Here is a 25,872-nt window from a genome sequence, read left to right as displayed (position 1 = left end):
TATGTTGTTTGTTTACAGACACATTTCCATGAGCCTTTTGACAGGAATAAATAAACAGCTGTTCTTTTTTACAAAGTTATTTTTATTATGGAATAACTTTTTTTCAACAACTTTCAGCATAAATATGCCAACTATTTCTATTTACAGGTCATAAATCTCTTTGAGAATCCACTTTTCTGAATCCATTTTCAGACTGACTGAACTGTCAAAAAATGTATCACAATTTATATTTCTATGGTGTTATTATACAGTTTCTTCAAGTACAGCATAACTGAAATATGGCATTTTACACTTCAGTGGAAAATAATCTACAGGTTGCACAAATATTCTATGTCACCATCTACTTCACAGTAATATGTTGGTATTAATATTTCTTTTTATACATTTCTATATTACAATAGAATTCATGGGTAAAATGAGACTGAAAACAAAAACACAATATTAGAATACAATCTCAGTTATTGCCATATGTGATACACTGTAATTTCAAATTGAAAACAATATTTAAATGTCATTAAACTTTCTAAAATAAAGATGGAAGCAGTCATTGATCATTTCTTAAAGAGAGCATTAATGCATCTGTCCAAGTTTGACTTGGGTTCTATTATCATTGCAATTTAGACAAAACAAAACAAACAAAAAAATAAAAATAAACAATTAAAATCTCCAGAAAATGACAGCTAGAGTCTCAGGGAGCAAGAGCAAACTGATACAGTCCTTCCAGCCAATCAACAAGCTCAAAAGCTCTGAAACAGGAAACCAAACCACACCTGTTTACACCTTTGTGGCTCGATTTCCAATCCAACAATACTGCCAAAGGTAGTTCTAACAGTGTCAGCCTCCTATGGAGTAAATCTGGACAAAACAGTGGTTAAACATGCTTCAAATATTCTCATTTGAAGATTCCTTTATCTAATTATATGTGGTTAAACCTCAAATATTCTGAGCAAAGAAAACTTGACAAGCCCTTTAACTTATTTTACAACAGGAGTTTCATTTAGATGTCGTACTGAAGCTGTTTATGTGCATGCAAAAGGTAAATCTAGCACTTCAAATAACTTGAGCACATTTAGACGTTTGCTCAGGTCTGCACTCGAGGCTTGTGACTTCTTTAGCTCGAGTAGAAGATACGCTCATATTCATTCAGGATGAACTCCACTATCTGGTTCTGAAAGACCATGTGCATGGTGATGTTGGCTGACTCCATCTCTGGCCGAAGCAGCGTCGGGCCGAATACAATTGCCACATTCTGCACAGTCATGCGATTGTCCTCCCCATATTGAATGACCCTGTCGGAGGAAAAAAAAGGGATGATAATGTGAGGAGTTATAATTTTCCTGGATACTGTTGCTCAGCTCATGTACAACACCAGTTGTGGATATCGTATGTGCACTGCTATTGTCTGTTAGTTTGAGTTTTGAGTTGAATTGCTCTTGTATAGTTTCATTTTTATTCTCTTCTGTTTTTTATTTTATATTCTTATAATTTATCTATTTTATTTTAAGTTCCTCTATTTATCTGTACTTATATCTGTTTTTGTGCTGCTGTAACACCCAAATTTTTCCTTGGGGGATCAATAAAGGATTATCTTATCTTATTATATTATATTATATATATGTGTGTGTGTGTGTGTGTGTGTGTATCCAACAACTGAGATGAGACTTATTAAATTATATTCTTACATCAACTTTTATTTATCTGTTACAAGTTCTCAAACTGTTTGATGGCAAAAAAAGATAAAACAGAAAATGATTTAAAAAAAGAAGCATACCTGCGTAAATGCCCAAAAAGCAGTTTCATGGTATCATGATTTGAAGGAGGAAGTGACTTGACCAGGTCATAAATGCAAGACAGTTTTGTGTTGTAATCAGGAATTCCTAGAAAAACAGGACACAAGTTATTAATCAGTTTTAAACACAGTTAACATCTACCAACCAATTTAGATATTTGCTGTATTCAGACCAAATATACAAAGGTTTGTCCTTAGAAAAGGTTATATAGTCTGTTCAAATTAGATCTATGGATTAAAAAATCTGCTTACTGATGGCTGAGATGAACTTATTAAAGTGGCTGTACGGGAAAAGTGGCTCAGGAAGCTCTCGGAAAAACAACTTCAGCGCTCCGGTGATTACGTGAACGTCCTCCCACTGGCCGTCCTCGAGGTCCAGCTCCTCTGTTTTAACACAACAGGTGCACAGCCCATTAAAACACAGCAGGGGGCGCTGCTATCTACAGTGAGATGCTGCAGTGAACCCTTCTAAGCACTGTGAATGCTCTGCTTTCTTTCTTTGTATGTAAAGTAAATGACTGAATTATTGAGTTTAATACACGTAAACTTGTAAACATTACCGTGATCGGCTTTGAAGCGTAGTTTCTGAATGACAGCGAGGTTCCCACTCACTCTGTAGAGTCCATCAATGTCTAAACCTGTAAATCGACACATCAGCACCAATAAGTCAACTTCTATACTGCACACAGCAAAAGTACTTATGACAATATGATGCAGGGAGTGACATAAACAAGGTGGATTACCTCTCTTTTCCACTGCTGTGATACATTTCTCCACAAAACTAGGAACTGTGGTCCTCTCTTGTGTACACAGTGTGGCCAGATGGCAACCAAACACATTGTCTACAGGAAATAATAACATTATTATTAGTAGTAGTAGCAGTAGTAATAATAGTAGTGGTTGTAGTAGCAGTATTATAATCCCATCGAAAATATTAATAATCCTTGTAACACATAAAATAAGAAGACAGAATGAATAAATACTCAATTTGAGAAAATGTAGTTGTTACATTGGAAAATATAACATAAATAGAAGAAATCAATCAATCAATGAATCAGTCAATATTAGAATATGTAAGTATATACTATGTGTTAAACTTCACATATTGTAAAACGTACAGATTACAGCATGTATATATGCAGTAGTACAATTTAACTGCAATAAAAAATAATAAGTATATATAATATATGCAGTAGGAAATGAGTACAAAATAAATAAATATATTTTAATTTGTACATGCAATATACAGACAAACAGTAAAATAAGCATCAGAATATGAAAAAACTGTGTGAATTTTCTCAAAATATACATAATGCGTCATCATATATTAATAGTAACAAGACCGCAGCTATCGCCAGCACAACAGCTACTCCTCCAAGAAAAAAAAAACTACAACTTCCTTTCTTCAGAAAAGAATTGTTAGGATTGGTCTCTTAATCCTAATACACCATAAACTGCCTCTTGGTTTCCCACAGAATTTAGCACTTTATCTTACCTTTCTGTATCCCTATTTTTATTGTTGCAGTTTTTCTTTGCTTTTATCTTATGAACCTTTTATTGTAATCTGTACTGCATATATAGTACCAGCACATTTAATGTCTTCAATTATTATTGTGTCTTATTAGGGTGAAACTCATGAATTATAGACACCTCTGCTTTGATTTTCTGCTTTGTGCCTTTTTCCATTTGCTTCTATTCAAATCAAACACAGCCTGATAAGAACTACATTTCGTTGCGGCTGTTTGAAATTACCTCGGATGTAGCCTTTCTCCTTGACAGACTGCAGTGTGGGCCGTTTCATGAGGAACTTCATCAGCTTGGTTCGAACCCTCTTCTGGTCTGTGTCTCCTGCAGAGCTGGATGAGGGTGTGACACTCGGCCTGGAGGCTAGAAAAAGCAATGTTAGACATTTAAAACTGTTGTAATTGTAGCCTGATATAGCTAACTGGGTCAAAATGATTACATCATTCATGCCACAGTTAAACAAGGAAAATGTTGGGTTTTTTCAACTCACGTCTTCGCTTGTCCGTGCTGCTTCCAAACTTGTCATCTCGCTCTGTGCAGGCGATCTTCTCATATAAGTCCCCGTCCTCGTCCTCTGAATGATGGTCCTTGTACTCCTGATGAACAGACACACAAATTGAGTAAATCAAACAGAAGTTCTGCACGCTATTGACTGCACGATTAGCTGAATTAAACAGTATTTAATCCGTGTCATTTATCAAAATAAAGAGATTTGTCACATAGAAAGACAAATCCAGCAACTTGAACATATACTGCAAAAATCTCCTTATTCTTAATATCTTTTTGCCTGTAATTCACTCCTTAAAGTGTGTTTTTCTTAAAATAATGAAATCTGCCCGTGCATTAAGAATATTTCCAATGCAAATCAATGTATTTAAAGTATTTTCTAAAGTAAAAAGGCATTATTTTTGATTGATTGACGTGCAGCAATCTGAAATATTCTTTTTTGTTTCAAGAAACATACACTGTGATGACACCTCCACATTCTCTAAAGCAAATAAGCGTATTCCCCAAGATGTCAAACAATTACAGACAGATTTTTTTTTGCAGTTTAATTTTCAGTTATGGGCAATGATAGGACTCACCAGTTGTCGTATGGTGTCCATTAAGACTTTGTGCCAGTCAGTGATGATGCTTTCTGTGTCGTACTGTATCAGAAACTCCACACCATTCTTGCCTTTTAACTGGAGGAGAGATTATGAGATATTGAAGTACAATTCATCAGACCTATTTTGGGAAACAATAATTATGTGAATCACAAATCACATTTAGATCATTCCCAGATGATCTCTCATTAACTCATTTATTTCAATATCTGACATAAATACATGAGATCATGTTTTAGTTGAGAAGCATAAATTACACACTGTAGGTGCTCAGTTCTTAAATGGAGATAACAGAACTAAAAATATAAGCACACGTGTTGTTTGCTGAAGATAAAAACATGGCACACATTGCATTCTATCCTTTGTCAACAAACGAACACACCTCTAACACATTCTTTTTGCTGGATTTGTCCTTTGAGGCCCAGCCAATCGTTGCTCCTCGCAGGTCCACCGTGACCTCCGGAACAATCTGATTGGTCTTGTTCTGCATGGAGAAAAAAAATACAGCTGTTTACGAAACTGACGGCGCCGCATTCCAAGAAACAAGCTGCGTTACACAAAAGCTGTGACTGTCCCTGTCAGCTTATGATTTGAGGGCTTGTCTGTGCTGTCACTCCTCATAAAAGGTGACAGAACCAGTCAGCACTATGCTGCGGTTTTATGTTTCCTATCTTAGATATGAAGCATGATACCAAGTGCAGACTAAATTATAAAAAGTTTCAGGCAACGTATTACAACTTCAAGACACGAAAAAAAGTCAGTGGCTAATTCTGTCTATAACTTCTCACCCAGTCATAACCCTCTCAGAAATGTACAAAATGTAACATGAGCAGGAATGCAGCATTCAGATGTCACAGCTTCTTCTTAACGCACGATGAGCACTTTCCTCTCCTGTGAGTCCTTCTATTATTAATACTTATATCGTACCGAGGCTCCTGTTACTGCAGACTTTGGGTCTTTGTGGAATGTCAGCACTCCTCCGTGGAGAACCGTCCATGTCTGGGTCCAGTTTTTCCTGAAATGGGGGAATAACCATCACTACCACAGAACAAAGCAATGGACAGCTTTGGGGGAGATGACACATGACTCCAAACACACCCATATTCAAAAACTGAAACGTGAGAATGTCACAAATGCAAACTAGAATTGCGGTTATTTTCCGCCGCCAACCAGTCAAGTTGCAGTTTAAGATTAGGCGCGCTCCAATACGTTGTTTCCGATGACGCTCAAAATTCAGAATGACGCAGGAAGTGAAAGGCAGAATGGACGAGATGGAGGAAAGCCCAAACTGTGCTAGTTATTATTTACTCATTGTGTCGTCCCAGTCAACATGTGTCTGAAATCTGGAATCGCCCAGTTCATTCTAAAATTATGTCTAAAAACCTATTTTTAGCTCACAATGACCTTTGTCCTTTGAGTCAAAAGTGTCACCTATTCAGTGCCTGACAAATATGAAATATGGTCACAATCTCCCCTTCTGTTCCTGAGTTATGGTGTAGAATAATGGCCAAAAAAGTGTATTTCCAGGACATTATGATGTCACAATGAAAATGACCTTTGACCTTTTGGGTAAAAAATCACCGTTGTATCTCATTAAACATCTGTGTGAAATGTTGTCCTAATTACCACATCAATTCTTGAGTTATGGCCAAAAATGTGTTTGTCAAGGTCATTTTGAGGTCACAGCGACCTTTGACCTTTGAGTCAAAAGTGTCACGAGTTAATTGTCCAACCAACTGTGAGATATGGTCATCAATTCTTAAGTTATGGCCAAAAATGTGTTTTGTGAGGTCACAGTGACCTTTGACCACCAGCTCTAATCAGTTCATCCTTGAGTCCAAGTGGACGTTTGTGCCAAACTTGAAGAAATTCCCTCAAGGCGTTCCTGAGATATCGCGTTCACGAGAATGGGACGGACGGACAGACAACCTGATAACATAATGCCTCCGGCCACGGCATAAAAAAGCCCTCAAAGTGAAGATTTAGCTTACCTTACTTTCTTGCCGTTTTCAGACACTTTTGTTTTGTTGAGAATTCCTGCTTTCTCTAAGTTCTGCACCTGAAAATGTAAAAGATCACAACATTTTTAATTCTTTATAGACTATTTGTAATTGTTACGCGTTGTGTGTAAAGTCAAATTGTGTGATGATATGAGGGACACACAATTCTGATTACAATGCTGAACACAAGCTTCATCAATAAAGCCATGCATGTAAAATTATGCTCAACAGCATTCACATATAAACTTCTCTATTACAATATGTGCACAGTTATTAATTCCTTATATGCCTCATATCCTAAAAAGTCAAAGATTTTGATCATCCATCCATGTTTCGACTTGCAGATGGGACTTTCCCAAGACACAGGGAAGTTTTTCATTAAGATGTATTTCATTTGGTATTCACAGGTATTATGTGTATGATTAAAGGATAAGGCTGGTGTTATTCTAAATTTTTGTTATTGTCAACGAATTCCATGAAAAGACCAAAACCAACAATGTGTTAGTCTGTCTGTCAATACTTTCTGACTTGCCCTCCCTGTCTCTGAAACTCAGCCTCAAGCTCATTCACACCTAACAAAAACGTAAATGTTTAAAAATGATTCATGAATATAAATCTACATTTACTAAAACAGCTGGTCACTGTAGTTTTTAGTAGATGTCATTCAAACAGGAGTAAATTGTGCATTTATTGGAACTATTTGTAGCCGTGTGTGTGTTCATGGTAATGAAGGAACATGTCACCCAGTGCAACAGTGTGGCTCATTCATGTGTCTTTAATAGTTTTCCATGGCACAGAGGAATAAGATATATCACGCTTTGGATGCACACACAATACTTGGTCTTTTCATGAGATTTGTTGAAGAGAAGAAAAATGTAGAATATCACCAGACTTTTCCTTTGATGTACATATTTTTAATATTTCATCGACTTAACATTTTCCGGCATTTTGTCAGTGGCACTCAGGATGCAGGACCTTCTGTTGAATATGAACAACAGACAGCTGTATTTAGTCCATTAAAGTGCTGGAGGCGTAAAACACTAATTTAGTAATAACAACTGTTGCTGCATGTTGTGGATCTGTGTGGCTATATATAATTAGTTTTCCCATCGTCCCAGCTGCTCATTCTGGTTGTTCACTGTACATTTATATGTAAAAAATCTGCAGTGAAGTGTATGGCGGATTAACCCTTGAACTACCTGAATACAGCAGGACATGACCTCAAATCCCTATGAGGTATACAGTAGATGACAATGGGAATATAAACAGTAGGTTTATCAGGCTCACTAAATGAGAGACAGGAGAGTTGAAATGAACATAATATTTGATGTAGTGAATGAGACACGTCTGTTCAAGTGCAACAAATGCTCCTTAAGTGATCTACAGTCACACCTTTAGCCCATCATAGATAGACGCTGCTATCTATGTATCAAGCTCAGGTGAACGCTCAAACTAGCAACCCACATTATAGCGCAGCCACCTTGAGGTCAGATAATAGGGGTTTCTCCAGGCTCTAAACCCATAGGCCTTAAGAGAGAGACACAAAGCACCACTCAGATACGGGGCAGGTCACAGTACTTAATGGCTAGCAAACTGTCATTTATTCAGCCTCTAGTTACTCTAGAGTAACAAATGTCAGCAGACCACTCACATTATGCTGCGTCTCTGGAGAGTTTCCTGTACTGGAGCTGTCGCTGCCGTAGTCTGACGTGTTCCTCCTGTGAGTTGGGACAAACCTCTGAACAACAGGGGAAGAACAGCAGAAGGAGATTTTAGGATTTAGAATTCATAAAATCACAAGACCAGAGCACAAAAATTTGATTTAGAATAATAACCAGAAATCACCAGATAAGATTTACATTTCTTTGTACAATGCACACTAAGTATCTAGACTAGCTGTGATTGTGAAAAAATACTTAGTAGTAACTAGTAGTAAATGTAAAAATGACAAAACAATGTTTTCTTTGACACTTTCAGCTGTTTTCCTTTTGCTTTATTAATTTTTTTTATTTAGTTGTATGCTGATTTTTCTCTATGGTTGTGTTTATGTGTCCAATGTTCTACATACAAAAAAAGGAAAAATTGGTTATTTTAAAAAAATCACTAGCAAGCCTCTTTACGATCATTTCCATTCATCACATTAATAAAAACAGACACTATATGGCCAAAAGAGTACAGGGGTATCCACATACTTTTGTGTACTTTTGGTCGGGGGCTGTTCTTCACGGTTTGGGCTCAGACCTTGAGTTTGATATCTTGGTGCTACAGCATACAGTGATATTTAAGACAATAGTGTGCTTCCAACTTTGTGTCAACAGTTTGTGTTTGTCCCTTTCCTGTTACAACATGACAATGCTCCCGCAAAGTCCACAAAGAAATGGTTTTCCCAGTTTGGTGTGGAAGAACTTGACTGGCCTGCACAGAGCCTCAACCCCATCCAACAACACCTTTTGGATGAACTGGATCACTGACTGTGGCCCAGAACTTATCATACAACATCAGTGTTGGACCTCATTGATGCTCTTGTGGTTGAATGGGAGCAAATCCCTGCAGCCAGGTTTCAAAATCTTGTGGAAAGCTTGTTTTAGCAGCAGAATAATGCCCATGGTATGGGAACGACATGACCAACAATCACATATATTTGGAATTTTCAGGTGTCCACATACTTTTGGCCATGTAGTGTGAATGTACAGTACACCTTGTATGTGCCAAAGTCACCCAGTTACATCTACAAACATTATTAGAGGATAAGATCACTTTTTTGTTAAATCTGGGTGGGATGTATCCAGCAACTCCCCAGTGTTTGTGACAATTGTAGCCCTCCCTCTCCCTCCCTCTGCAGCTCTGTCCTCAAGCTGTTACTGTAAATACGATGCACTGCAGTTGATTTGCCTTGCTAAATAAGGGTTTAAAAACCTGGGAGTGTCGGCTGTTACACAGGGACTCGCCCTCACTACTTCTGCCTGACTAAAGCTTTCTGTTTAAGCCGGCTGACACACCCTGGATGTGCGATACACCGTGTACATGTACATGCAGGTCTGAGTGGGTGTGAGAGTGTGTATGTACCCCGTCATCCTGGGCTGAGACGAGCTGTGCAGGTCCCATGGTGTGTCTCCAGTTTTTCATGACTGACACATTGTCTGCCTCGACACCATTCTCCATCCTGAACGGGCCAGGATCTACAGGGGCCTGGAGGGACCAAAACACAGTTTAGTTTAGTTTAATTTACTACTACTTACTACTACTTTTTGGCTGGGTTCGTGTCCTGAATGATACATATTGCCATCTACTGTACATCATGAACAAAGTGGAAACTTGATCATTGATCCCCCGTGTAGTGAAGGATCTTTACCTCAGGCAGGTTCCACTGAGACTTGGAGCCGTCTCTCAGATAGTAGTAGGTCTGCCCTCGATCATCCATAGACTTGATCCACTGTTACATAACAAACATTTCTTAGTTAAAGATGATTCACAATCACTGTTGTTTCCCAAATAAGAAGTTGCTGCTTCAGTTGACTGGTTTGAAATAAAGAAGACTACTACAGCTCATACACTATATTTATATTATGTAAATATATTAATGCTTTTGAATTAAAAGAATATCCTATAGCGATAGTAAGAATAAGAGAGTGAGGTAGGTGACATAAAGGAAGAGTTGCCTAGTACTCATTGCATCATGGTCTATTGAGGCTTTACTACTGTTGCTGGAGAAATTGGTACTTTTTTGCTCCCTGCGTGATTGTTTAACATGATTCCACATTGTTTGATGCATGATTCAAATGCAGTGCAGGATCTGAACTTTTCAGAAAGGCTATAAATTTGCCTTTAGATGGGGTCGGACGACACTTCAGGCTAAAATGAAGGCTATCTTAACTGTATTTAGGACCTTTGTGAACTTAAATTCCATCTTCCTCCATGTCCTCTGCTCTTATCAGTCAGTCCATGGAGCTACCTGCTCTGGAGAGTGTTCACTGGTGAACACCCAGGTCCCGTTGTGCTCCACAGTAAGGTTCCAACCAGCTGGGGTACTGCGGTCCAGGTTGGCCCTTGGGATGATGGTCTGGCTCACGTGGCTGAGGGTGTACTCTTTAGGGAGGGTGGGAGGGCCCATGGCAAGGAGCTCATCGTGGGCCTCGGATTGATCAGCAGCTGGGTAATCCTCTGTAGGGTAATCCTCCTCGGGTAGAGGAGGCTGGGGATATAAACACAGCGTACATTAAAACACACATGCAGACTTGAAAATACAGTTAGAATATACAGCAATTCATTGGTTCCCAACCTTTCTGGCTTGTGGCCCTTTGTAGCCAATAAATGCCTACTCACACCTCCTCGTCACAGGTTACATATATCTAGTTGTGTGCAGATTAACCAATGAGTGATGTTCTCTTTTCACATTGTTTGATGTTAACAGTTTTTGGAGTCCTGAAGAGGAAAAACGCTTCAGTATTTCACAAAAAAGTTAAATGTTAAAATTAACATAATTTTGTAACAATGTTTTTGTCTTCTTCATTCCTATCTTGTTCAAATGAGTAGTTCAACATTTTGGTAAACTATGCTTATTCACTTTCTTGCCAAGAGTTATATAAGAAGATTGATACCACTCTCATGTCTGTATGAAGCTACAGCTAGCGGCTGTTTAGCTTAGCTTAGCACAAAGACTGGAAACAGGGTGATACAGCTAGCCTGGCTCTGTCCAAAGGTCAAACTATTGCTTTATTCATCCCTTGGGGAACCATTACAGTAATCAGTAGGCCTGACACTAACACTGGTCTTTGCCTCAGTTCAGTTTTTGTGTTGCAATGTTGCTACATCTCACTGAATAATGACAGCTGAATCATTTCCCGCTGTGACCTTTCTACAGAACTCAAAGACTTTTCCACGACTTTGATAAATAAGTCACATCATTTCCATGGCCTCAAAGTATTACTCTTTTTTGGCCCATTAATGTTGTTCTCCAACTCAAAAAAAAAATCATCATATATGAGATATTCCAAAAAAAAAAGTGAAGCATTTGAACATTTCCCAATATTTCTTGAATCCCCCAAAAAACTATGATTGTCTGGAATACTTAATTAAAAAACTCAGAAAATTAATTCAAAATGAGGACAAATGTATATGTTCCTTTAAAGTTAGGGACACTACTGTTGGGGATATTCTGCACTGGTGCTGTGAGCTTTCCTAATGAAAATGAGTCCTGTCTGCTATGTAGGTGCAGGAGATTTAATTCCATTAAAAGCAGACTGTATTTACAGCTTTCCCCTGGGTGAAGCTAAAACAGGAGACAGAGAGAGGCTAAGTAGAGCAGCCAGGCTGTCCTTACCGGCCCGTCCTTGTGAAACCTGTGCACACTCATAGGCTCCATCAGAGAGGGATACGGGCTCAGCTGCTCTGGAGGCTCCCAGGACGTCTCCCCAGACATCGGGTTGTAGAAGTAGGGGCGACCGCTGCTCTCATCAACCAACTGCTCCCAGTCTGAGGTCCACGCAGGGGGGGAGGCGGTGGATGGAGAAAGGGCAGGAGACTGAGGAGGTGAAGGGGAACAAAGTTCCTCTGCGGGGAGCGGCTCAGGGTCCGTGGGGGAGTCTAGAAAGGGGTTGTCCCAAGTGGTGCGCCCTGTGGCGGGGTGGTAGTAGTACTCCTGTCCACTTTCTTGGTCAACGTGCACCTCCCATCCCTCTGGTTCAAGGTAGGAAGGAGAGTAGGACGAAGGAGCCGAGGGGGGAGACTCGGAGATGCTTTTGCGAAGTTGTCCTACATTGACGTACACGGCTGACCGGAGACTTTCATTCTCTACCTGTGAAAAGGCCCAAAGAATGCAGATGTAGAAACTCAAGTACATCCACAGGTGCTTCTACAGAACAAGAACTAAAGTTAATGTAGGGAGAGTGTGTGTGCTTTTGTAAAGACAATTTTTTGAAGTAAAACAAGCTTACAAATCTTGTCTCGTCACTTGTACATAGTATTTCACAAGTTAAAAGCTGTGTTGAGCAGTGTCAAGTAGCAGCCTTCACCCCACTGCTCTTAGTATAGCTCTTAGTAAGTCAGCCTTCCGCATCTTACAGAGCCAGAGCACAGGAAGTAGCACCACAGAGGCGTTCCTCCCACAATAATGATCATTACCTAATTCTAGTCTCATTTTCTTGTGCGCAAAAGCACCCACACACGAGTTTAATGCTCTTATGTCAAAACTATGTCCAGAGTTTATGTCTGTATTAGTCTTCCTGCAAAAGTAGACTCACATGCCAATCTGTGGGACAGCTGCAATGAGTGCTAGATTAAAAAAAAGCATTTAAAAAAAAAGATTAACTACCACACCAACAGCATCTGACCACAGGCCAACTGCAGAGGACTAAAAACTAGGTTAAACTTCACCACTATCATCAGGGCATTATCTTTCCCCACTGCAAAGCAACCTGCTCATTGAATAAAAACTATTTTCATTGCTCAAATAAAAACTGCATTTTGAGTTTCTGTCTATTAGAGGGAAGCTGTTGAAACCTCCATGTTGTCTTACTTTCATGAACCGAGCTTCACATGATTTGCCTTGCTGCGTGGCAGGAACATGGGATGCAAATAGACCCGATCACCACAACTAATTTGTTTAAAGAACGACAATTAGAGTGAAACTGAGAGGCGATGAAAGGCTGCCTCTGTCCTCAGCACTATGAAACAGTGACGCAATGAAAAATGTCACGGTTACGCTTGAAATGACCCCTGCCAAAATAAAATCAATGCAATCTTTCTTTAAGTTGTTCTCACCTGTGCTCCACTGAGACAATTATTCCTGACCGTGAGACTCCTGGGATCTACTGCCCTGCCTCTTTCATATGCTGTCATGATGGCACAAATACAAAGAGAGGCTGCTGTCTCTTTCAGACTACACTCTAACTACCTCATGTCTCTCAGACAGCCCCATGGTCTATATATACCAAAACCTGAGAACTGTGTGTGTCCATCCTGCATCTGTTCATCACTTCTAAATGTGCAGTGCTATAAAGAAGAAACATGTCAGTGGTGGAAAGTAACTAAGTACATTTTACTCCTGTACTGCACTTTAGTAACATTTTGAGATACTTCTACTTTACTTGAGTATTTCGATGTTATTCTACGTTATACTTCTACTCCACTACATTTCAGAGTGAAATATTGTACTTGTTACCTACATTTATTTGACAGCAGCAGTTTTTTGTTACTTTGCCGTATAAGATTTTTCATACAAAACATGCGATCCGCTTAAAAAATATAATGCATTGTTCAGTGCACAACATCTCCTTCTTATCAAGTCATTTTAGTCTGTAATTAAGTCCTTAAAGTCTTATTGTCTTTTTTTAAAGTGAAAAATCTGACAGTGCAGTAAGAATATTTTCATACATTTTCAAATATTTAATACATTTTCAATGTAAATCCCCTTCTTTCAAGTATTTTCTAGAACAAAGTTTTATTTTTCATAATACAGTAATAATAATCCTATAACATAATATATACAGTATATGTATAACACAACACCATCAAAGGAACCATTTTCCGCAAAAGTACTTTTGCTTTTGATACTAAGTATAATTAGCTAATAACACTTAGCATTACGTTGCATTTTTACTTACATAAGCTTTTGAATGCAGAACTTGCGTTATTGCTACTTAAATAAAGGATCTGAATACTTCTTCCACCACTGCCAACAGGCTGAGTAGCTCAGGAGATGAAGATAAAAGTGGCTAACATGAATAAAACTTATAGGATGGCGAGGAGAGGAGAGCATTTCCACGTTATAGATTCCATGATCAACTGTGTGTTTTATCTGTCTATTCAATGTTATCACTTTGCTGACTTTGCTTCATTATTGATCTCAATATAACCATGAGGCAATCAATGCGGGCAACCAGACAACTGACCCCAAAACAGATTGATTCCAAACAACACACAGAGGCAGACAGAGGAAATGAAAGAGCTGTATCATTGATCTCTGAAATAGCTACACTGGAATGCCCCCATCCAACATGCAATGAAAGGAAAACTGCAGACATATACATAGGAAATGTTGTACTTTTTACAATATGTGTATATGACAGCTGTAGTTACTTGTTACTTTTCATGTTTTTTCTATGTACAAAAACAGAGCATTTTATAAAATTCAATGCATTGTAAAAGATTGAACCAGTTCACCAGTTACCAGGCTTGTAAAAAATGTCTATGATTTGTTAGCAGTTCCACTAATAAGACATTTTCCCTCTAAACTTCACAGATGGTTTCATTAAGATAATTATTCAAGGTTTAACGAGGTAAAATTATGCATTATTTCACAAAAAAGCAGAGTAGAGAAGACTCCAAAAAATGAACACTAATTTTTGTAGCAGAAGATGCTCACATATTGATGCATCAGCAACAACAATTTAATACTGTCATGCATAGATATATCACTCACAGGGGGGATTTTTCTCCAGAAGGAGTACTTTAACTTTCGATACCATTTTCTAAATGCAGTACGAGTATACGAGTATTTGAAACCTAATGTATTGGTGCTTTTACTTAAGTAAAGGATCTGAATATGGTAAATGGACTGTACTTATATAGAGCCTTCCTAGTCTTTCTGGCTACTCAAAGCGCTTCAACTACATATCTCATTCACTCCATTCACACACATTCATACAATGATGGCAGAACTGCTCATCAAAGTAACTAATCATTCGCACACATTCACACACCGAAGGCACAGCCCTCGGGAGCAATTTGGGGTTCAGTGTCTTGCACAAGGACACAATAATACTTCTTCCACAAACGGTTCTATGCCCTTGTTAGTATCTTTACAGTGTATAGGTGAACACTATCAACTTTTCTCCCACAGAGACTGCCCAAATGACAGAAAACACGTCTGTTGTCTTGACCATGAAACATAAAACTTGGGAAGAAAAGGAACATTTTGTATAGCTTTAAAATGTTCAGTCACTTTTGTATTTTGACACAACTACATGGTGTATGTCAGTATGACATTACACATCATAACACTTGTTCTCTGGTCTGGTCGTTGTGATGTAAAGAGTTGCTTGTTTCCTAATAACTGACGGAAACAGGCACTGACAGTAGATGTCAACAAATGAAACTGTCAAATTCAGACCTAAACCTACAGTTTCTTGCTGCTGCTCTCAGATGAAAATTACATTTTTGAGACTGAAGCCCATGTCATTTTAACACATAAGAACACATACAAGGGTTCTTTAACATCCAAACTAAGTCTAAAACATCAAAACCAACATTCATAACGGCTTGTCAGCACTGTCAGTTCACTATTTACGCCACAGGAAAAGAACTACGAGCAGAGGTGGCATGTTTACGCAAAGCAGGAAACAAAACTGTTATCAAAACATATAGCCTAAGGTACGCTCACCACAGGGACAGAAATTTTATAAAGTAGCAATAAAATCTGCTTTGCTGTCAGCGTGATCACCTACCTGAGGAACCACCGGCAGAGTTAAGCCCCGCTTGGCCTGATGACTTGACCAAACCCTGGCATACATGTCCACCATGTTTATATCGTTGTCTTTAGAGGAGTCATATATCCGAACGGACAAATAAACTGAACTCAAAATGAACTCAAGAGACTCAAGCGTGCTACCAGGTTCAATCAACTTGTGATGGGAGAGAGGCGAAACGCACATTCACGAACACACGCTCACGCACACTCACGCACACATCCTCCTCTCGCAGCAGCTGTGACAGTTGTGGCCCAGATAGAAAGGAGAACTGTTACAATAGCGACAGGAAGGGACTGTGTGAGGTGTGTGTGTGTGTGTGTGTGTGTGTGTATGCGTGCGTCTGTGTTTGTGTGTCCATATGCATGAATTCCTGTGAGCAGGAACAGGGGTAGAGGGTAACTGTCTGTGTGTGCTAGGAGCCAAAAGCAGAAAGAGACAATGAAAACAAAACAGAGAAGAGGGTTAGATAGAGGGAGCAACATAAACTTTGCAGGTCACTTCAACCTACTTCCTGCTTGTGTGCCCATATGATAAAAAAGGAACTGTCTGCATGGAAACAAAGTTTCTTTAAAGAGTACACGCCTTTTTGTTTAAGGATATACTCAAAAGAAGAATGGTACTAAAAATATACTATGCTTTCTTCTACATGTGCTGCAGCTGCCCCAAAGTGTGCAGGAGTCAGCCCTGTAGTAGTAAGTCACTCAGCCAATAATGGGTAAAAAAAGGGAAGCAATAATTTCCCACAATGATATGAGAGAGCTGCTTTGGACAGGCTACTCTGATGAGACGTGTTGTTAAAACTGCAGTGCCCACGAGGGTGACTGAGTGAAACAGGAAGTCTGGTTTAAGGGCCAATTGTTCCTTCTACATGACACAACATTAGCCAGTCTACAGACAGCAGGCAGAGCAATTTGTGGGTGTTTTTGGGGCTAGGGTTAATCTCAAGGTTTGAGGCTTGTGGGTAACTCTTGTGTTTATACTGCTACATCTATGCTTTTTGATTGCTTTCTAAGCTCCAGTGTGTATCATGGCTGTGGTGAATCAATGCTTCCTGGAACATCCAAAACATTTCCCATTAAGCCTGGACAGAAGACAGTTTTCCATTCAAATGTGCCTAGGAAAAACCTCAAAAAGATTATACTGTTGTGTCTGACTTTTTTTGGTGAAGGATATCTTTCACGTGTCACAGCAGAGTTTTGTCTGATAAGAAAAACAGTTTTACTTGGAAGATTAATAATACTACTTTTTAAACAACACCGTGTAGACCTTGAACAATGTTTTCGAGCATAAGTTGGGGTGAAAATCCTTCAGCACAGAGCAGACAACTCTCTGCCCTCAGCAATGCATGAAGCAGCAATGTGCTTGATTACTTAACCACATTAGCACTCATCCAATCAAACAATGGAGTACCAAATTGGGGCCCAAATCACGCCACAAAGCACACAGTTGAGCTATTGAATGAATTTGGCTCCACCCCCTCTTACATCACAGTCCTCATGGCCCAGAATCCAGGATAACTCCAGAAATGCCCAATGTGGAATCCATCAGCTTATCACATTCTTATCTTTCCACTTCACGTCTGCATGCCGACGTACAAAACCTGCTGATATTGCTTGTTCATGACAGATTTCTCCCACTCCTACTCTGTAGGTGAAGTGTTTTCTGTGTAGGAGGGGAACTACTTTAGTACCATTTGTTGCAGTGCTCTCTGAGGCAACTGTAAATGGAAACCACACTCGTTTGCAAAGATGCCACCTTGACATTTAGTTGCAGGTGCACGCAGATATCAACATTCAGCATGCAAACAAACTGAACAGCTTGTCTAAGATTATTAAGGACTTCAGCTGTGATTTTTGGTTCTGGGAACCTTCTCCTATGCACTAATAACTGCAGCAAAACACCATTGTATTGTACTGTAATCAAGCACGTCATTTCAGCTTTACAAAAACATTTTACAAATAGTAATGGAACAAAAGACATTCCTGTGCATATGACTCAACTCTTGACAAAGACCTGAGGCATTCTTTATTTTATCTTTACATTACTTTGTAGATCAGTATTGCAGGATGTCTAAGAGCCTTGAGAAGATGAAAGTCAAAGCAAAAAAATTGCAAATCAAGAAAATTGCAGACTTTCTGCTTTCTCTTATCCTGCTTTGCATGCAGGTTGTGAGCACTACTTTACAATCCTGAACCCAATAATCATATTGTTTATAAACATATTTCTGAAACATGCTCTTATGCCTGCCTTGGCCCCAGTTTGGGCTTCTTATGTATTACCATTACATCTGAGTCATGTAGCTGAACATCAGCTTTTCTAAAAAATAAATACCCAGCGATCACTGAAAAACCCAGAACACGACCTTCTGTTCTGACGATATTTCCAGAATCGTCAAAGACTCTTCTAATCATCTGGATGAAAAAATATTCTGTCTGTTGCACGACAAAGACAATTTTTAACCTGTTTTCCAAGTTGTGACTGTATTTCCGAATCCAAGCAAAGATGGTAGCCGGAAATGACATATCCCCATGCTCAATTTATACAGAGTTACCTGAAAGTGAACATTTTACTCTCAGTTATGTTGGCATATAGTGATGTTTCTTTCCAATATTTCTATTTTCATACAAAATAGCATGTTAATATTTTGCTTGTATTTTATAAATGAGCAACTACATATGTCATATCTGGCTACCTGGATTAAGAAATAAAGTTGTAACTTGATAAGTAAGTTAAAACGTTTTTATCGTGCAAGAGACAGAATAGAACAGCCATGAATGTTGTTAAACGACCTTCAGAACATACAGTTCATATGAAAAATGTGCACAAACCTGTGTGATGCACACGCTGCTTGTAAAAGCTCAAACTGAGACAGAATGAATCAGATTTTTGCAAGCTTTCTGGTTAAATAGCAAAATGCATCGCTGTTCCCAGCATTTTATACAATATGACCAAAGAATAGTGGAAATGAAAGGCTCTCCCTGACCAGGAAGTGAAAGCATCATGCACCTGTTCTTATACACTTGATGGACACATCTGTTCTGTCAAGCAGACATGTACAGAGAGGTCTGATGAGACACTCTCACACTACCTGTTGGAGCAGTTTTTTTTGGCATTGACTACTGCACTTTTGAAAGTGAGGTGCTCTCGATGAAGCTATAGGTCATCCAGTTCCTCTAAAAGAAATATGGAAGAACAGGCCCAGCTGTTCAGTTTAAAATGCAAAAAAACAAAAAACAAAATCCAATTGCCAGGGCTATGTTGTGCACAAGAGGACAAAGCATAGGGTCACATTTCTTTTAGTCGACAAAAATCAATAGGACATTGGACTCCCTGTGGCAATTATCTAAACTAAGTGATAAAGATTAATTGGACATGTGTTCAATATTCATCATGGACCTGTAAGAGAGGTTCTTGCCAAGACTACAGACACACTGGTGCCATAAACAGCTACAATAAAGACTGATCTACATAAGAATAACAGTAAGAAGAACATCACCATAAAACAAAACAGGCCTGAATATGCATTCAAAGTTAAAACTAACCAAACTTTGGATTCCCAATCCCAACTGGATTTGACATCCGCTTACCAAACTTAATATCCCATCTGAGACCAAAAGAACAGCCTACATACTCGTATTATTAAGCGAGCTACATTTGGGCTAATTGCAAGTTCTGCACATTACATATGCCCACACACGCCAACTGCATGGCAGGGCTGGCACTAAAAGCTCTAAAGCTCTGCTTGTTGGGAGTCAGGCCAGACCCCCTCACATCACCATGGAGATGGCCCTCCATTGTGGGGTGAGAATTAATGCACTTGAGGGGTCCTGGCACATCCACAGACCTGTTACAAGTGTGGGGCTCATTCATGCTTCCCCGGAGCAGAAACAGAAACATTAGAAAGAGAAAAGTTTAAAATGCAGGAATCCTTATAAGTCTATTTAATTGTGTTAAAGTAATACAAACCTCCCACTAAAGCAACAATCGGTGCTGGTAATTACAGTGGTATGATGCACACACAGTCACTGGGTATACTGGGAGAGGCTGCAGACATTAAATGAGTTGAGTAGAAATCCTATCAAACGCTTTCCCCTTCACAAACTGACTGTAACCTTGCTGTAAACCTGCAACAGGTGCAAAACCAAGGGCGTGGAACTTACCTGAAACTAAAGGGGTTTTTTTTTCTCGTGTATATTAAACAAACTACATCCAGCAACAGGAAAGTAGGCTAGACGAGCTATATATTCGCAAATGTTTCATCGATTCCCTGCAGTGCGGTTAATCATAATCCCAGGATCGACACCGGTGCTGGGGAGACGCTGTAGCAGCTGGAAGTTTGGGAGTGGCTGGCAGCTTTCCGATTTAACGCTTTCCTTTCCTCGGAAGGAGTCACCCAGCCGACAAGACCTGTTTGTTACCTGTTCTGGAGTTACATCACTGGCTGTAAACAGCATTTTGCTGTGAAAGTCGCCAAGAAACCCCCATACTCCTCTAATCTAACGCCGACTCACACACTTCAAGCCGCAAGCTCTTCCTAAGCAATTCAAATCAACCAAGAACGCACTCTGTCCATCAACAAATACTCAATCAACATTTAAACTATACACACCCGGTAAAAGTGACTCCACACCCGCACAAACCTTCGCTGGCCAAAACTGAGAGCTTGAATCAGCTGCTTATACTGAGGTATTCAAGAAACACCTCTTTTGGCCCATTGAAATGCCATGAAGGGGACGGTCCGGCCATTCATATGCTGATGAGCTGGCACAGATACTGCGAACTCAGGACCTTCACTGCAAAAAAAAAAGTGTCCAAATCAACAAGTGATCCAGTCTAAAGATCTCTAAAATCAAATCAAATCAAATAGTCCGAATCAGTGGTGGAAAGTAACGAAGTAGATTTACTCAAGTACTGTACTCGAAGGGAAACTACACCCATTTCACACATCAAAGTATGTGTATAAGTCTTGGGGAGCAGCACTATTTCATATTTGGGAAAAGTTGTTTGTGGTTCCAGAGGGAGAGGCGCGAAATTGCCTCAAGTGATGTCACGTGAGTCAGCGTTGGTTGGCGCTGAAGACTACAAGTTTGAAAAAACTTTTTATTAAAAAAGCCATCGGGGGGTGTGGAGTTAGAAAGAAGTGAGTTTACCAGACATCTGTAGCCTACTCGCCCTCATCTATCCATCAGGCCAGTGCATGAGGCTACATTAGCCCCGCTGGCATACAACACCCGAGATTCCCAAGGAACGCTAGATCGGTTGAGATGCATTGTGGGTAATGTAGGCGCCAGGTTTTGACAAGGACGAAGAATGTGTGAAATGTTAAACAGGGTATCTCTGGTTCTGCTGCATCGATTTTGATTCTTTTTTGTTTACTGTAAATTGGGAGTGCAATGCTAAATCTGTGTACTCAAAATTTATACACAAAAGTACTCTTTTGCGTATACATTTGAGGTACTTACTTTACTTGAGTAGTTCCATTTTATGCATTTTATACTTCTACTCCACTACATTTCAGAGGGAAATGTTGTACTTTTTTCCACACTACATTTATTTGACAGCATTACTTTGCAGATTATGATTTGTTTTTATAGATTAAACGACCCAGTTTTACTAATAGTAAAACAGATATTAATGCATCAGTGATAATGATCCAGTAATACAATATATGCCAGTTTACACTCAGATGGGCCATTTTTCTGAATTATGAGTCCTTTTACTTTTGATATTTTAAGTACATTTTGCTAACTTAAGTACTTTTAATAAATGGTAAATGGCTGCATTAATAAAGTGCTTTTATCCAAAGCATTTTATATTTGTAATGAATTTAGATCACTTTGTAGAGATATGTTTTCGCTTTGACATAAAAGGGTCTTATCAGTGTCAAAAGCAGCCACATTAAATCTACTTTGATTCAATGTTGTAGGACAATAAAACATGAAAACCTCTTTAAGCACTGGACTGTAGCAGCAGTAGTAGCCTAACTTTACCTTTTCACGTGATAAGACTGCGCCCTCTCCTGGCTGGAAAATCACAATGACACATTTTGATCTCATGCTTCAGTGAGACTAATACAGAATGATGAATAAAAGCAATGAACAAAGTAATATTGCATGAAAACCTTACCTGGAGGGTATTGGGAGGCGCGTCTGTAGAAGACGTTGCTTCTGCTGTTTCATTCAAATTCTGATGCTCAAACATTAATGTGTCATCTGAAGCAACAGGAGCGGGCAGCTCAGAAAACATGTCAAATTCTGTGACGTTTAGCTCTGGTATGGTGTCATATATAGGTGAACTAGGGGGTAAAGGGAAGTCCATATCCTCATCTAGTAGAAAAGTCTGTGGCTGTTCTACTTTATCATCCTTCAGTGAGCTTTTTGACTGTTGTTGTCCGTTTTTGACCTTTGGCACGGGATGAGGTTTTGCATACAGGTCTCCTGTTGAATTGCGTGTCTTTATATTATCCACAGTGTGTGCAAAGCTGCTAGTGGTCTTTTGTTCCTTCAGAGTCTCACAGGGCTTTACATCTGGTATGTCCTCACAGAAACCAAAAGTGGAGAACCGGTATGTCTCTCTTGAACCATCTTGAGCTGATGCACGAATCATTGTTGACGCTGGTGTTGTATTAGCCATATCCACTGGCTTACTGTTAGTCACACACTCAAGTGAATCCAGCTTATTAGGAGCAGGACAGTCTGCAGTAAGTGATGGGAGCTCCTTCACATACTGTGCGGGGACATAAAAGGGCCTGGTGTGCTTGTCTTTGCGGACGTGCCACCAGTGCTCATTAGTCTTGGAGACCAGGATGTAACTTTCATTAGGCTTGATAGACACAAGGCGACCATCCTTCGCTGTGTACTCAAATTGATGCTGCACTGACACAAGCTCCATGCTCTGCTGCAGCCGTGTGGCCTCTGTGTTAATGCAAATACAGTGTTAACATCTTGGAGCTGGAAATAAAGGAGATTTGAAGTTGGTGTGGCTTTCGAAAAGTAGCCAATATAAAGTGTCAGTCAGTGGCTCACAGTTAATTGAGATGTACTTCCAGCTATAGAAACATGTTACCTCTTTTTACCTTGATCCCTTATGGCATGTTACTGTAATGGAAGGATTAGGAGACCACGGGCCCTTGAGCACAGACATGTAAAAGTCCCCCCAACCCTCTTACATAGCAGCAAGACCCCAAGACTGAAAATGACTCTTTGTAGTTGTTTTGTGTCTTTTTGAAGTCGTTTTGCGTCTCTTCGTAGTCATTTTGCATTTAATTTGACTTGTTTTGGGTCTCTGTGGTTGTTTTGAATCTGTTTGATGTCGTTTTGTGTCTTTGTAGTTGTTTTATGGTAATTATGCGTCTTTGTAGTCATTTTGTGTCTCTTTGTAATCATGTTGCATCTCTTGTAGTCGTTTTGCGTCTCTTTGAGGTCATTTTGTGTCTCTTTGTAGTCTTTTTTCATTTGTTTGTAGCTGTTTAATTGACTTTTCAATAAGAAATGTTAACAGTCACTTCAAACTGAGGCCCCCTGACCCCGTGGGCCCCTGTGCCTGTGCCGGGTGGGTCCGTCCAGTAATCCGTCCATGGTTAGTGCTTGACATTATCATAAGAATGCTGATTTACAAGAAAGGTTGATGCAGTTTGAAGTTAAGCGTATGAACAAAAGGCTGGCAGAGGTAAAAGCCTCTTTTTCTGTGCACAGGAATAGACAGGAAGTTGGTTACATTTTCTGCAAAACAATTTCAACTTACTTACAGACCTCTAGAGCAACAGAGTGAAAACTGCATAGCCACAAAACAGGAAGCCTGCACCAACCTCGACTCAGCGTCAGTCCGACGTCACCAGCAATCTCAGTTTGCTTTAACAGGCTTAGTTTTATCCATGAATCCCTCAGAGTATTTACAGCTCTTTGTTGTCTCCTACAGCACACATAATACAAAGAAATGTCATGGTTAGCAGCTATTTCATATGCAAAAGGTGCAATTTTGAGTTTTTGTTGTAGCCATATTGTTTAATCTTAACATTTCCATTTTATTGTTTAAAAGTCTGAGTGAACTTATACATGTTGAAATCATACGTCCATTGTTAAATTCACAGAAAAATGGAAAATAAAATAAAATACGGAAAATATAAAAACAAATATATAACAAATATAAAAATATAAAAAGTTTGGTAAAAATAAGCTCTATGACTCATTTCCAAGTTAAATCTAACTCACAATATCATTTCAATTTGTTAATTCAGTATAATTTTACAAAAGGAAGCGCAAGTCAACTCAAATGAATTAGAATACACTTTCAAGCTAAAAACAGACTCAACAATGAAAGAAATCATATCCCGGACTTTCATACCTTGAGGCTTCAGTGTGAGATAATAACTCCTTCTACTTGCCTGAGTTTGTTTCCAAAAATTTCCTGTCATTGGATACCTCTCAAACAACCATGAAGCAGTTTTGATAAATAAGGAGCCGGAGTCGTAGAGCTCAAACTGCTACTTACATGTATTGTTTCTGCTCGTCTACACTCTTATTTCCTGTTCTGTGCTTGTGTATGTTTCTCTGCCGTAACAGGCAACCGCTGACACATTACAGCTCAAACGCCACGAGAAATGGGAAGTTATACTTCCTAATGTACATGTATTCTTAATATTAGTGCGTTTTTTTTAATGGCACAGAGGGTGGACTGGAAAGAAGTGGCAAGGAGGTGAATCATTTTGACATTACATCACAGTAACGCTAAAAATATAACAAACTTGTTAAATTTAAAAAAAAGGCAAAGTTAACTGCATGTTATTAAAGCACATATGTAGTCATTACTTGAACTTATTTTAAGCAAATAATAGGCACACAAAAGAACACATTAACAACTGAATAAGACATGGTACCATTATGACTGTAAAGCAAAGATAAACGTTAAGAAGGAGGTTTGTATTTATTGTGCTTTTATTACTGCTGTCAGCTGAGCATCGCTTCTCCCGGCAAATGTGTATGACCCCTGCTGGATTTTCAGATCAAGTACAATCGATCATGTGATCTCAAACGCAGAGGCTGCGTTTCATTAGTCGTTCAACCTGCCCTCGGGAGGAATCCCCGCCGCCATCATAAGTGTTGTTCCACTTGTCTGAAAACTGAAGTGAACTTGGTGAGATTGACCCTCAGAGGGCCGAGGGAGCGAGTCAACAACGATGGTCACTCCAGAGGTGTATATCACCCACAATGCATTGCAGCTATGCACTGGGTGCAAGAAAATACATCCATTGTTAGGGAGAACAATTGATAAAAGACCTTTACTTCCTTGCAACATACTGGAATTTTAAGATCTTATCTCTCTGTGCACTTCATTGCTTGGCTCCTCATATTAGCAAACACTTTTATCACTTTGTATGTATGTAATATTCATGTATGATAGAAGAATCAGAATCAGAAATACTTTATTGATCCCTGAGGGGAAACTCTTTTGCTACAGCAGCTCACTATCACGTCAGTGCACACAGGAATAGAAGTACTAAGCAAAAAAAATATGTATATATAATACACGTTATTTATATAAGTATTTATGTTGTGCTTTTGTTTTTGTAATTTTGTATTGAACTTGTTGAAACTCTATAAAGATTTATAAAACAAAAGAGAAAAAAAAGTAATGTAGGGCCTATATAAAGCCCCTGCTGCCTAGTTAGTTTCTTAAGAAAATCTCACTGATAGCTTGATACTGAACAAATATCATATAAATAACTGCAGTTAATATTTACTTGGGTTGTTGCTCAGCTTGTGCGGTATAAGTTGCGGTGATCCATGATAGTTTGGGCTGAAAGTGTACAAGGGCATTTAAAGCCCCCGCTCCTCCCTCTGCCCCTCCAAGGGGCCTCCGTGCATGCATGCTGTAACATAATATCAAGGGCTGAGGGGAAGTGAAGGGGGGGAAGTGGAACCACTTATGAAACGCAGCCAGAAACTCTTGATATAAAAGCACAGTATGTCGGTATATATCAGAAACAT

The 25,872-nt window shown here is 39.2% G+C and overlaps 1 protein-coding gene across 2 annotated transcripts; it reads right to left on the bottom strand.

Annotated features, from left to right (window-relative positions):
• Positions 1 to 61: 61 nt before the first annotated feature.
• On the bottom strand, positions 62 to 24,412 carry arhgap27 (Rho GTPase activating protein 27). Of its 2 annotated transcripts, XM_044179943.1 has the most exons (20): positions 24,377 to 24,412; positions 23,694 to 23,797; positions 22,013 to 22,800; positions 21,877 to 21,909; positions 11,740 to 12,213; positions 10,372 to 10,611; positions 9,772 to 9,852; positions 9,486 to 9,608; positions 8,071 to 8,157; positions 6,411 to 6,478; positions 5,347 to 5,434; positions 4,802 to 4,903; positions 4,399 to 4,497; positions 3,804 to 3,909; positions 3,542 to 3,676; positions 2,533 to 2,631; positions 2,350 to 2,427; positions 2,042 to 2,173; positions 1,772 to 1,877; positions 62 to 1,289 (listed from the first exon to the last, which is right to left on the bottom strand). In XM_044179943.1, coding segments are annotated over exons 1-20 (3,123 nt in total). In that variant the 5' UTR covers positions 24,379 to 24,412; the 3' UTR covers positions 62 to 1,111. The 2 variants fall into 2 exon arrangements, with proteins under 2 accessions (XP_044035878.1, XP_044035879.1); XM_044179944.1 differs by lacking the exon at positions 21,877 to 21,909.
• Positions 24,413 to 25,872: the final 1,460 nt, after the last annotated feature.

Source organism: Siniperca chuatsi, linkage group LG20, assembly GCF_020085105.1.
Source record: "Siniperca chuatsi isolate FFG_IHB_CAS linkage group LG20, ASM2008510v1, whole genome shotgun sequence".
Lineage (NCBI taxonomy): Eukaryota > Metazoa > Chordata > Actinopteri > Centrarchiformes > Sinipercidae > Siniperca > Siniperca chuatsi.
The sequence above is the reverse complement of the archived record's forward strand: the minus strand, read 5'-3'. Positions and strand labels throughout refer to the sequence as shown.

Coding starts and splice junctions, on each gene's coding strand:
- arhgap27 (XM_044179943.1), bottom strand. Junction 9,609..9,771: donor CTCAGTGGAACCTGCCTGAG/GTAAAGATCCTT, acceptor TGGTCCCTCCAG/GCCCCTGTAGATCCTGGCCC. Junction 2,428..2,532: donor CACAGCAGTGGAAAAGAGAG/GTAATCCACCTT, acceptor GTCGATTTACAG/GTTTAGACATTGATGGACTC.